General features: G+C 37.7%; 2 protein-coding genes across 2 annotated transcripts; both read left to right on the forward strand.

Moving 5' to 3' along the window:
• The first annotated feature begins 187 nt into the window (after positions 1 to 187).
• On the forward strand, positions 188 to 5,477 carry LOC118049257 (uncharacterized). Its single transcript, XM_035059207.2, has 3 exons — positions 188 to 743; positions 4,607 to 5,132; positions 5,227 to 5,477. The coding sequence occupies exons 1-3, from the start codon at positions 411 to 413 to the stop codon at positions 5,475 to 5,477; spliced, it is 1,110 nt and encodes a 369-aa protein (XP_034915098.2). The 5' UTR covers positions 188 to 410.
• Positions 5,478 to 6,625: 1,148 nt separating this feature from the next.
• LOC118049258 (ankyrin repeat-containing protein NPR4-like) lies at positions 6,626 to 7,648 on the forward strand. Its single transcript, XM_035059208.2, has 2 exons — positions 6,626 to 6,706; positions 6,977 to 7,648. The coding sequence occupies exons 1-2, from the start codon at positions 6,626 to 6,628 to the stop codon at positions 7,646 to 7,648; spliced, it is 753 nt and encodes a 250-aa protein (XP_034915099.2).
• The last annotated feature ends 4,941 nt before the right edge of the window (positions 7,649 to 12,589 follow it).

Here is a 12,589-nt window from a genome sequence, read left to right on the forward strand (position 1 = left end):
GAGAAATCAAACAAACACCAGGAATATTCTAGAAATGAAAAAATGCTTGTCCACAATTCAAAGAACTTCGGAATTTTATAAGATTTCAGCAAGTTCTATGGCTGGAAAGATTGTTTCATTTAGATTGGTTAAGAAGGCTATAAATAGCCATGCAACCATCACTTGTAAGGTAAACTAAAAACTATGCTAAGCTTAAAACCTTTGTCCTAAAACTCTCCTCCTTGTATTATATTTCCTATCAACAAAGATTTTGCTTTGTATATCCTTCAACCATTTCCAAATTACAACTAAAAATCTTAACCATCAAACTACTTTCATTTCAACCCCTAATCACTAAAATCTCCTAAACTACCATCATCCTCTAACAGTGGTCAGAGCCCAATTGATCGTAAGGGGGCATTAGAGTCTTTATGGCCACCATAAATTCATCACAATCTATCTTTGTGTCACTTCCTATTTTGATGGTGGAAACTATGATTTGTGGGGAAAAAAAAATGGAAACACTCTTCAGGTCTCAAAATCTTTGGGACATTGTTAAGAATGGATCTGGGGAGCCAAAAAATATCTCTACTCTAGAAGAAGCACAACGGAAGGAGTTAGAGGTGAAAAAGCAGAAGGATGCTAGTGCCCTTTATTTGATTCAACAATCACTGGCCAATACAATTTTTCCTAGGATTACTAAAGCTTCAACAGCAAAGCGAGCATGGGATATGTTGCAAGAGGAGTTTCGCGGCGATTCTGAGGTATGCACCATTAGACTCCAAATACCACGAAGAGAGTTGGAAAATATTAAAATGAAAGATTTTGAGATTGTTAAAGATTATCATGGAAGAATTAAAGTAGTTGTAAATCAAATGAGGTCTATAGGAGAAAATGGAGGTTCGGGGTTCTCTAAAATTTCAGAAGCCAAATCAATTTGGCTAGAAAGACCACCTTCAATGGAAGAAGTGAAGCAAGCTGTGTGGGACTGTGATGGTTCCAAAGCCCCTGGCCCTGATGGTTTCACCTTTTGTTTCTATAAAAAGGTATGGAATATCATCAGCTCAGAGGTTTTTATGTTGGTTAAAAGTTTTTTCAGAACTGGTAAACTTCCAAAGGGTATCAACTCTTCTTTTGTAACTCTGATTCCGAAATCAAAGGAGCCGAGCAGATTCTCCCATTTTCGTCCGATAAGCCTGATTCACGGGCTATACAAAATAGTGGCAAAGCTACTGTCCACTAGGCTTCGTCATGTCATGACAGATGTGATCAGTGTTAACCAGTCTGCATTTATTGCTGGGCGTCAGATTCTAGACGGGTTCATGATAGCAAATGAGGTTGTCCATGGTGTGCGTAGCAAGAAGAAGCATGGTCTCTTATTGAAGGTAGATTTCCATAAAGCCTTTGACTCAATTTTATGGGAACATATTGACACAAGTATGAGATACATGGGTTTTGGCTCACACTGGAGGAAGCTGATATTCGAATGCTTATCCACTTCAAAATTAGCCATCTTGATAAACGGTTCTCCTAGTAGAGAATTTAGTTTGGAGAGGGGTCTCAGGCAAGGGGACCCACTCTCTCCATTCCTATTTGACATTGCAGTTGAGGGATTGACAGTTTTATTCAATAGGGCATCAGCTTCAGGTTACTTCAAAGGCTTACAGACTACCCCAGGTCATTACTTAACTCATTTGCAATATGCCGACGACTCTCTGATTTTCTTGCCAAATGATTTTCCCTCTCTTCTACATGCCAAGAGGATTCTACGTTGGTTTTGAGATCATTTCTGGACTGAAAGTTAACTTCTATAAAAAGCTCACTAATAGGTATCAACTTGGACAACGACTACACCTCTAGCCTGGCGAACTCAGTCTTCTGTCGTAGTGATACTTTCCCGGTTAGGTACCTTGGACTACCTCTTGGAGCCAATCCCAGCAGAATCTCTACTTGGAAACCAGTGTTGTCCACTATCAGAGCAAAGCTACTCACATGGAAAGGGAATTTTTTGAGCATGGCGGGAAGGTTATGTCTAATTAAATCAGTCTTGAGCTCTCTTCCTCTGTTTTACATGTCAGTTTTTGCTATGCCAAAGGGTGTTACTAAAGCCATCTCTTCTCTAACCCGGTCTTTCCTTTGGAAAGGAAGCTCAACTTCTCATGGCCTTTTTAAGGTGGCTTGGCATAAGGTAATAAAGGATAAATCTTCTGGTGGTCTCGGGTTGGGATCCATCCACAACAAAAAATCTGGCTTTGCTCTTTAAATGGATATGGAATCTAGACAATGGAGTGGCAGGAGGCTGGCAAGAACACATTCTTCTAAAATACCGACCTCACTTTATAAATGGTATCTCTGAGTTTGCAGGTTCTTTATCTCCAACTTGGCATGGCATTGTTTCGGCAATTCTTCTCTAAACACAAAACATAGCCAATCTTTTACATGCAAATGTCGGGTTCAAGGTGGGTGACGGGGAGGAACATCCGGTTTTGGACTGACTCTTGGCTCGGCTCTTGCAACCAATCTCCAACTCTTATTCCCCAGACTTTATAACCTCTCCTTGCAGCAAAACACCAACCTTGCAGATATATACAATTTGACAGATGCATCTTTAAACCTTTCCTGGAGAAGAACCCTTCGGCCTCGTGAGAACTGCCAAAGGGAGAGCTTGATCGCAGAGGTGCAGCGTGGTCTCCTTTTCTCAGATGGTGCAGACTGCAAAGTTATGGAAATTCCACAGCTCTGGCATGTACTCAGCTCAATCAGGTCGCCTCTTCTTTGATAGTCTATCGGTCACTGAAAATAATCACTCCCGTTACTCTTGCTATGGAATGGTTATGCCCCCCCAAAAGTGGATGTGTTCATTTGGCTTCTTCTTCATGGAGGTTTGAGTACAAGAAGTTTTTTAGCTGAGAGGAGAATCATAAATTATGAGGAATCTCACTGCCCATTCTGCTGCAAGGAAACCGAGACAATTAATCATCTTTTCCATTGGTGTCCTATAACATGGTCTCTTTGGGTCGTTTCTTGAAATGGTTCGGGTGCTCAGGTTGTCTACACAAAGACCCAAATCAAAATCTGCAGGAATGGTCCGGATTGATTAATGGAAAATTTCAGCGTCGTGCTATTACACTCCTCTGTAAAGGTCTGTATTGGTCAATTTGGATAGCGCGCAACCGCCTAATCTTCGAATCCAAGGCTCCTGATTGGGATATGATTTTTGATCTCACTTTTTCACCGTTTGGCTTTCTGGTTGAAGTCCTCAGTTACAAAATTTCAGCTATACAGGCTCAGATCTTTTTTAGAAATCCTGAATGTATTATGAACTGGACTAACTAATTAAGTCCCTCATCACTTTGGTCTTTTCTTTCTTCATATTCCCATTGTATTCTATCTTTCGTTCAGCCCCACTTACTTGATGGGGCTGCTTATTTAATATATAATTATCTCGTTTACTATCAAAAAAAAAAAAAAGGAGAAAATATTATTGATCAAAGGGTTGTTGAAAAATTTCCAATCAATCTTACAAGAAAATGACTCTATAGAGAACAATCAAAAGATTTAACAATCTTGTCAGTAGCTGAACTAATAGGTTCTTTAGAAGCACATAAGAAAAGACCCAGTACTACGAAGAAGACTCTATTAAGAGTGCTTTTCAGTCTAAGCTTAATGCAAGGTCTCATAAATCTAGATATAATATCGAAAATTAATGGATCTGCAACGATATTATGTAATAATAAGTCAATCATTTCTATGATAAAAATTCTTGTATTCCATAACAGGACAAGCACATATCAATCAAATATCACTTTTTATAAAAACACTTTTTATAAAATCAGTTGGCTATAAAGAAATCGATTTTGAATATTGCAAGACTAAAAAACAATTAGTAGATATCTTCATAAAAGCCCTTTCATGAGTTAAGTTTGAGGCACTACAAGACCAAGTTGTATCAGTGAAGTATATTAAGGAGGAGTATTAAATTATTAATGCACTTAAAGAAGATTCCAGAGGTCAATTCTAGAAAATACTATAAACTACAAGTTTGTGCTAAGTTAAATTAGGAAAGTTCTAGAGAAATCAAACGAACACTAGAAATGTTAAGAATTCTCATCCACAATTCAAAGAACTCTAGAATTTTCTAGTGAATTGGTTAAGATTCTTGCAAGTTCTATTGGTGGAAAGTTTGATTAAATTGTTCCATTTAGGTTGGTTATGAGGGTTATAAATAGCCATGCAACCATCACTTGTAAGGTAAGCCAAAAATTATGCTAAGCTTAAAACCTTTTTTAAAAAAATTCTTCTCCTTGTATTATATCTCCTATCAACCGAGTTTTTGCATTGTGAACCCCACATCCTTCAACTATTTCCAAACTATAAACTAAATTTTTTATTTTACTAAACTACTACAACTAAAAACCTTAACTATCAAACTATTTTCATTTCCATCCCTAATCACTAAAACCTCTAAATTAGCACATTTCCATTACTAAAAGGTACGTATGTGCATGATATACTCGCAGTTCTCTTTGAGTATTTACTTCCTAATTTTGTTTTCTATTATATTAATGATCGGTATTCTGAGTTGAGATTGCTCATTAACAATAATTACTTACATAATTTTATGTAGACAGCAGAGATAGAAGTGATAGAAGTGGAAGCACCTTATGGAGCTGCCATGGAAGGAGACTGGCAAAGCGTGATTGACTACTATCGGGAACATTTCAAAAAAATCGACAGTCCAGTTACGCCCTCCAAGGATACTGTAATTCATCTAGCTGTGCAATTCAAAACAGAGCAACCACTTAAAGCTTTACTTGAAATTTTGAAGGAAAGATATTTGCCTGAGGCATTTCTCAAGAAAGGAAACGAATTTGGAAATACGGCTCTTCACGAGGCAACCATCCATGGCAATTATGAGGCTGTAAGGATATTGGTAGAACGTTGTCCAGACCTGATTACCATTTCAAATCAGTTCGGTGAAACCCCATTGTTTACAGCTGCTGGATTTGCTGATACAGAAATAGTGGAGCTTTTAATCACATCCAAACCAGAAAAATGCGTGCATGATAAGTGCCGCATATTATCTATTCACCGCAAGAGAATGGTAGATAACCTGTCCATCCTTAGCGCTGCTATCATAGGGCAAAAGTTTGGTAACAATTCCTCTCTATATTGAATTTTCAAATTTAAAAGTATGCATATATAAGATATTGTATAATTTTTGTCTTCCTAATTTCATAAATGCAGAAACAGCTTTACTGTTGCTAGAACTGGATGAATCGCTTGCCAGCTTGAAGGACAGAAATCAAATATCTACTCTTCAACTTCTAGCCGAAATGCCAGCTGCTTTTGAGAGTGAATTTCCCATGGGCATGTTTGAAAGACTCATCTACTATCGTATGCCTACTCCAACCACATTATTAGACCTTACAATATTGCCAACACATTCCTGTTTGAATACCATGGACATACACATACATATATATGTAATAATTTGAACTCTAAATTATGTTGCAGGCCTTCCTGTTCCACATCCCTGCGAGGTAAAATTAAAGGTAAAAATCAAAGGTAGAAAGTTGCCGCGGGCAAGGAAGGAAGGTGGGAGATCTTGAGAGCGGTCAGGGGAGGAACTCAGGAGATCTGGGGAGTGACTCGGAGAGGAATCAAAGAGGAGGCCTACTCAACTATTTAAAGGTCCTTAAAGGTATTGGACACAAATGAGGCCAGTTCTCCTTTATATATCAAGATTAGATCATAAGAATTTGAAATTTAATTCATGGCTTGACCCAATAAAGAGGTTTTGGTTCACATCCTATTTTTAGATGCTTACGCAAATAATCCTTGTGAGTCATCAGAGATAGAGCCTCTTCCTAAAAAAAATATAAAAAAAAACAAAAAATATGTGGCTCACTTTTATAGTGGCACGACTTAGATGCACTTCTCCTACTATCTGATTTCTTCTTTTGTTGTTGTTTTGTTTTCTATATGATAATTTAGCATGTCTCTATTTTTTCACCTTTTACTATCATTATTAACATTTCTTTCCATTTCATAATAATGTCAAGTTCTCATCCATGTTTAATTTCATTCCCTTTCGCACGAGCATGATGTAGGATGTTGGCTAGAAAGAATCTGGAACCAGAAAAGAGAGCATGTATTTGCTTTGACATTCGCCGAAAGCCTAATAAAGAAAGACGAGTCATTGAAAAGTTTCACCATAACAAAGGAAGACCAAAATAAAGAAGAAGAAGATGAAGAAGAGCAAGAAATGTGTGGGGGAAAAAAAAGAGGAGAAAAAACTTCTGAAATCACTAGCAATGCAAAAGAAACTGAAAGAGCAGAAACTTCTAAAATCACTAGCAATGCAAAAGACAGTGAAAGAGCACAAACTTCTGGATCGATATTGTCATCATTAACTACTAAAAAGGAGATCCCATTGTTTACTGCAACTAGAAGGGGAATACATGATATTGTGGAGCTGATAATAAAACTACATCCTCATGCTATTGACCAGCGCGATGAAATGAATCGGAGCATTTTGGATGTGGCCGTCATGTTTCGCCAGAAAAAGATCTTTGATATTGTGAAGGAAAAGAAAATACCAATGGCTAGAATACGTCGAGTTGTTGATAAAAGCGGAAACACAATGTTGCACCATGTTGCAGATATGAATAAAAACAGTGGAGTGCCTGCACTCCAACTTCAGGAGGAGTTGAAATGGTTTGAGGTGAGCCCTTTTCATCCCTTTGTCTTTACTTGATACAAGCTTTACAGAAACCGTTAAACGGTAAAAAGATTCCTCTCCAAGACGCGAGTAATAAAACTCGAACTTAATTAAGACATCAGGCTGAACTAGTTTTCCTAACCAACTACGAAGGGAAAAACTTCAATATTATTCACAAAAAAAAAAAAACTATCTGCGCTCTAGAAATAACATTTCTGTAATTCGTGGTTTTATTTAGCACTAACAATCATATTTATCTCCCAATTATTGCAGCGAGTGAAAGAGGAAATTCCTCCTCATTATATCCCGCTTCTGAACAATGATAGAATGACTGCAAGAGAGTGCTTCGAAATTTCGCACGAGATACAACTGAAACAAGCACAAAAATGGATCAAGGAAACAGCTCAGTCTTGTTCAACTGTAGCTGCACTTGTTGCTGCTGTTGTCTTTGCTGCTGCCTATACTGTGCCCGGAGGTTCTGATGAAAAAGGCAAGCCCAACTTCATCAACTCTCCCTATTTTCTGATTTTCACTGTCTCTGATGCTGTCTCCTTAGCAAGCTCCTTGACTTCGCTTGTGGTGTTTCTCTCTTTGGTGACCTCTCCATTTGAGCTACAAGAATTCCACATCTCTCTTCCTCGAAAACTTACCGTCGGCTTCACCTTCCTCTTCTTATCAATGATGACGAGCATGCTATCCTTTGGGTCAACTATTTTAATACTCGTTCAATCAGGGACAAAGTTAACAACATTACTCCTTTCCGTTGCTTCATTCCTTCCTGTCTTAATATTTGGAATATTGCAATTCCGTCTGTACGTCTCTTTTATGGGCTCTACATTCAACATTCTCAAGAAAAACTGGATAGCTCATCTATCGTTTCTTGGCCCTTGCCTACAATGGAGGGAAAAGCTCGGTCCCAAGAAGAAGGAAAAAAGCTCGACTTGATTAATATTGGAGACTAAAGTGGCACAGAGGTTTTTCCTTTTTATTGTTGGTTTGCACCTCTACTATTGATCACTATATATTGAGTGTTACAGAATGTTTGATTGTTCAATTTCGTGATATTTATGAGGTTGCGCTATCTTCAATGATGGCCTTAGAAGTCAGTATGTGTTATATATAGTGTGTAATAGGTTCTGGTATGAAGTTAGGACTAAAATCTTGCTTCAATCGGTTACTTGTAGTACAATTGGGTGTAAGTTTATGGTTATTATTATTAATGGATATCTCTCTTCGATTTTTTCAATCACCTACAAGTTCGTTTTCTCAATCAGCTTGTGGGGGATTATTTATTGTATTCCACGGCACTACGAGGTATTGCAAGGATCTTGATACAAGAGATTCTGATCAATCCGAAATAGATTTATTGTATTTAGATTATATGGGTACCATAGTATATATAGACAAGTTCAAACCTAAAAAGAGATAAATTCACCAAACAACTTATCTAACGAAAATATCTATAATTTTTAATTTAATATTTGAAAAAAGATGCTCTTAAATGTTTTTTTAGAAGATTCTTTATGCTGTTTGTCGCACCCGACATCGCGGCGGCCTTAAAAAAATTTATTAAATCTTTTGAAAGAACGGATTGCTGGCATCCTGTTCTTTAATGTGGATATTCTTGTTTAAGGAGTCGCCACCTAGTATTACGGTCACTAGGAACCCTAACTGGTCAACAGAGATTCTATGGTTCGGGACTGGTTACGTAAAAGGAAAGATATTATCACTCCTTAAACGTCCTGCCTGAGGCAGGCTGCATTGCTAGTTTCGTCTTAAATTGCTAAATGTTTATTAGTTTACGTTATGAAAATTTGCTTATAATATTCCTGACTCTGGCGGCAGTGAATATTTAACTACAAATATTTCCAACTCTAACGTTGGTAAATATTACGCAACTATAAAGAAACAAAAACAAATTTAAATCAATATTTTTTTTATTACTGACTCTGCGTCAGTGAATAAAAAAATAAAATAAATTTATTTTTACGCATGCACATTTTTTTTTTCGTTAATGAAAATAAAATACAATGAATAATATAAATTTAAATCAGTATTTTTATTCCTGACTCTGGCGTCAGTGAATAAACCAATAAATTTATATTATTATTTTTTTTGCTAAATAAAAATAAAATACAATGAATAATATAAATTTAAACCGGTATTTTTATTCCGGACTCTGGCGTCAGTGAATAAACCAATAAATTTATATTATTATTTTTTCATGCATACATATTTTTCTTATTTTTATTTTTCTGCCTTTTATTTTATTATTTTTTCCTATTTTTTTATTTTTTTGGGCTGGACTGGGCTGGGCTCAAACCCAGCCCAGCATACATATCTTTGGCTGGGCTCAGCTCAGCCCACATGGGCTGGGCTGAGCCTAGACAACATAGCCTGGGTCACTGGCCCAAGCCAGTGACCCGGCTGTAAAGAAAACAAAAGAACAGATGCACGCGTGAAACAATTTCACGCGTGCATCAACAGTGCGAAGGTAATTAAATTACCTTCGCACTGTTCAAATGTTATTTGAACACCGAAGAGCAAAATTTTGGAAACGGGCGCACCTGTTTCTGGCGATTGGAGAAGGCTGCAGCGCTGGTGTGGCTGCTTTGATTCGGCCGCTTTCCACTCTTTTCCAGGTATGCTCGCTGTTTGATTTCTCAGTTCTTGAGATGAAAGACTTCTGTTTCTCTTGAATTGTGTTCTGTCGTTTCCAGGTGAAGACCAGTGGATGATAGCGATGCTGTTTGTCGATCTTCTTTGGTTCGGTGGCGTTTTTTTTTTTTTTTTGCAGGGACGAAGATAACGGCAGGGCTGATCTGTGACTCTCCTGTATCTTTTTCTTCTCTGTATATTTTTTATGTGTTTTAAAGTGATTCTTTTGTTTGTTTTTCTCGACTCTGTTTTTTTTTGTTCTTCTCTGTTTTTCTGAGTTGTATTTTGATTGCTCTGTTTTTCTAGGTTGATTCTCCTCTCTGCCTCTGTTTCCAGTCCCCTTTTTATAGAGCTCGAGAGCTTCCCCCCTAAATCAATCCCATCTTTGTAGGACTGTTATTCAAATCACCAGAGAGGGGATCATGGGCAAGAGACGTGGTCCCACGATCGGATCAAATTTGTTGCAGATCTTCAACCTTTTGAACCGGGATGGAGACGACGAACACAGCTGTTCCCAGCAACGGCGACGTTTTCAAGCAACCCATGGACATTTTCAATTTGACCCCTGAACTTTGGAAATTTTGCAATTGGACCCCTAAGCAAATAAAAATTTCTTTCAATTTTGCCTTTTTTGGATAAATTTCAATTAAATCCCTGAATTTATTTAATTAATTAAATCAAAGTTTTAATTAAGTCCACAAACTTATTAATTCTTATAATTTCATTAATTAAACTAATCTAAACCTTAAGTAAATTTCCAAACTTATTAATTCTTTCATTTCTGATCAATTTATTCTCAAATCTGATAATTTTATTCCTAAACTTCAAAATTTGTTGTCTTAACCCCATTGTCAACTATATTTAATTTTTATTATTTGTTCAAAAATTGGGTTATGACACTGTTTTTATAGTGTTAGCTGGATATAACCACCAAAGCTCAAATTACCCTTTTCAAATTAGGCTCAAAGTTGCTATTTTATTTAATTTTTATTATTTTCCTAGTTAATTTGAAATTTTTAGCATATATCTGGGTGTTTATGTTATTTTTTATTTGAATTAGAATTATATGATTGTTTTTACTTTTAAAAGGGTTAATTTAAAACCTATTTAAAAGGTTGTGATATCTATTTTGAAAGCAACCTATTAGAAAAAAAAAACAATTCAATAATATCACTAATTAGTGTGCTGACATTATCTTTTGCACCTATTCTTTGCGTCTCCATAATTTGCATGACACATGCCTCGAAGGCTTGGACACAATGCACAATCATGGCTAACTAATGGTTTATTTCCTATGTAAAAAGCAGTAGATATATATTGATCCACCACTAATAATACATGTTCTTTTCCAAGAAGAAAGTTCAAAGACCAAGTTTTATAATACACTTAGTCCATCATCTAACTTGGTTCAAATTACATCATGTGCTGAGTGACACTAGTTATGACAAATTTTCATCTAATAAGCAAGAAGTATTTATATCTCAAGAGAATAGACTATAAGAACTTATATGTTGTTAAATCTATAAATGAAACCTCTTGGTTTAGGATATCAAAATCTTGACATATGTCCAAACTTTACATGTTATATTACTATGAAAATGTAGATTTTACAAAGTACAAAACTTTGTGAGCATTCTCGATATAAAACTCAAAACTAGTAGGGAAATGACTCTTTGTCACACATTAGAAAACTAAAAATACTTTTTCCAATCACTCAAAGATTGCAAAGCTTATTCATGTCTTCAAAAGACTTTTAAGCACATAACATGACATCATTCACGATGAATATAGTGGATGGAGTCATGGCGCACATTTTCAATGGTGAAGCTAGGAAACAATTACATGTTTGGTTATGTTGCTACCCAATTTTTGACCCATGTTTTGATAAATTTTCAGAAAAAATCCAAAAATAGAGAAAAACATCAAAAACCCAAAAAAAATATATTTTGCGTCGTTTTTAGCATTTTCAGTGTCGTTTTAAAAGAATTTAAATTTTCAAGGGTCTTTTAAATGCGTTCGACTTTTCACGCGTCTTTTTTTTTAAATCATTGATTTTCCTCATCAAGTCGACGTTGATATTGCTCGTTTTCAAAAAAATTAAGAAAAAAAATTAAGAAAAAGCAAATTTATAAAAAGAAAGAAATTGAGGGACCAATTTTGAGGCACAAGCAATATTTTGCCTATAAATACTGGTCTTCAACTCACATAGGGGGTGAATTTTGAGATTGGAGGGGAGAGACAACACAAAAACCACAAAAAAAACCCTAAACCACAGAAAAACCCTAAAACACACACTCCTTCAGCCTCCCTGCTCGGGGAGCCGCTCGGGGCCCCTATCAAAAAATTAAAGAGAAACAAGGGGCGGCCGAAGCCTCCCTTTCCCTGATCACAGAGGCCGACCGCCCCCCCCCCCCTTTTTGCCTTTTGAAACCCACACGCCCGACCATCCTCCCTCTCCCCACTCACAACCCCTTTCCCTCACAAACCCGAACCAACCTCCCTTTTTACTTCCCCATCAACGCCGGTCTCGGCCAGCAGACTCACCGGCCACACAAGACAGCCCCGTCTCTAGCTCTTCCCTCTGAGCGGCAGTTCGTCTCCATCAACACAAGTCACTGCTCCCTTTCCCTCCAGGTTTTCCCCTGCGGTTTCCTCTTCCCTCTCCGCCGAACACAAACTCCCCCACAGACGGTGCCCAGTTCATCTGCCTCTTGCAGCCAGACCAACCTCCCCTGCACACTGGCCTCCACGATCTCCCATCTCCACAGCCAGCAGCAGCAGCACCATCCTCGCCAGCAGCCCACACACGGGAGCGTTGGGGCCACACTCTTCACCTTCTCCCCCCAGCAGCGCCCACAGACCCACCTCCAGAACTGCCCCGCAGTGGCCACCGTAACCGGCCATCACCGGATCTGTAACCGGAGAAGGAAGAAAAAACAGATCTCCAAACAAAAAAAACAGATCTAAAAATAAAACAAACAAATTAAAATCAACTGCCTGTGTTGTTTTCGGGTGCTTTGCAGGTTGTCGCTGGCGTTGGGAGACTGAGAAGAGGGAGTCGATCCAGCCCCCCCTGTTGCTGGGTTTTCTTGCGGCGGCGCATGAACCAACGCGTCGCGAGTGGCGGTGGCGCGTGGGGAGACGCGCCGTGAGTGGCGGTGGCGTCATAAGGTCTTCAATGCAATTTCTGGGGTTTTTAGGGACTATTTTGTAAATTTTAAATTAATT

The sequence above is a fragment of the Populus alba genome, chromosome 2 (genome assembly GCF_005239225.2).
Source record: "Populus alba chromosome 2, ASM523922v2, whole genome shotgun sequence".
Lineage (NCBI taxonomy): Eukaryota > Viridiplantae > Streptophyta > Magnoliopsida > Malpighiales > Salicaceae > Populus > Populus alba.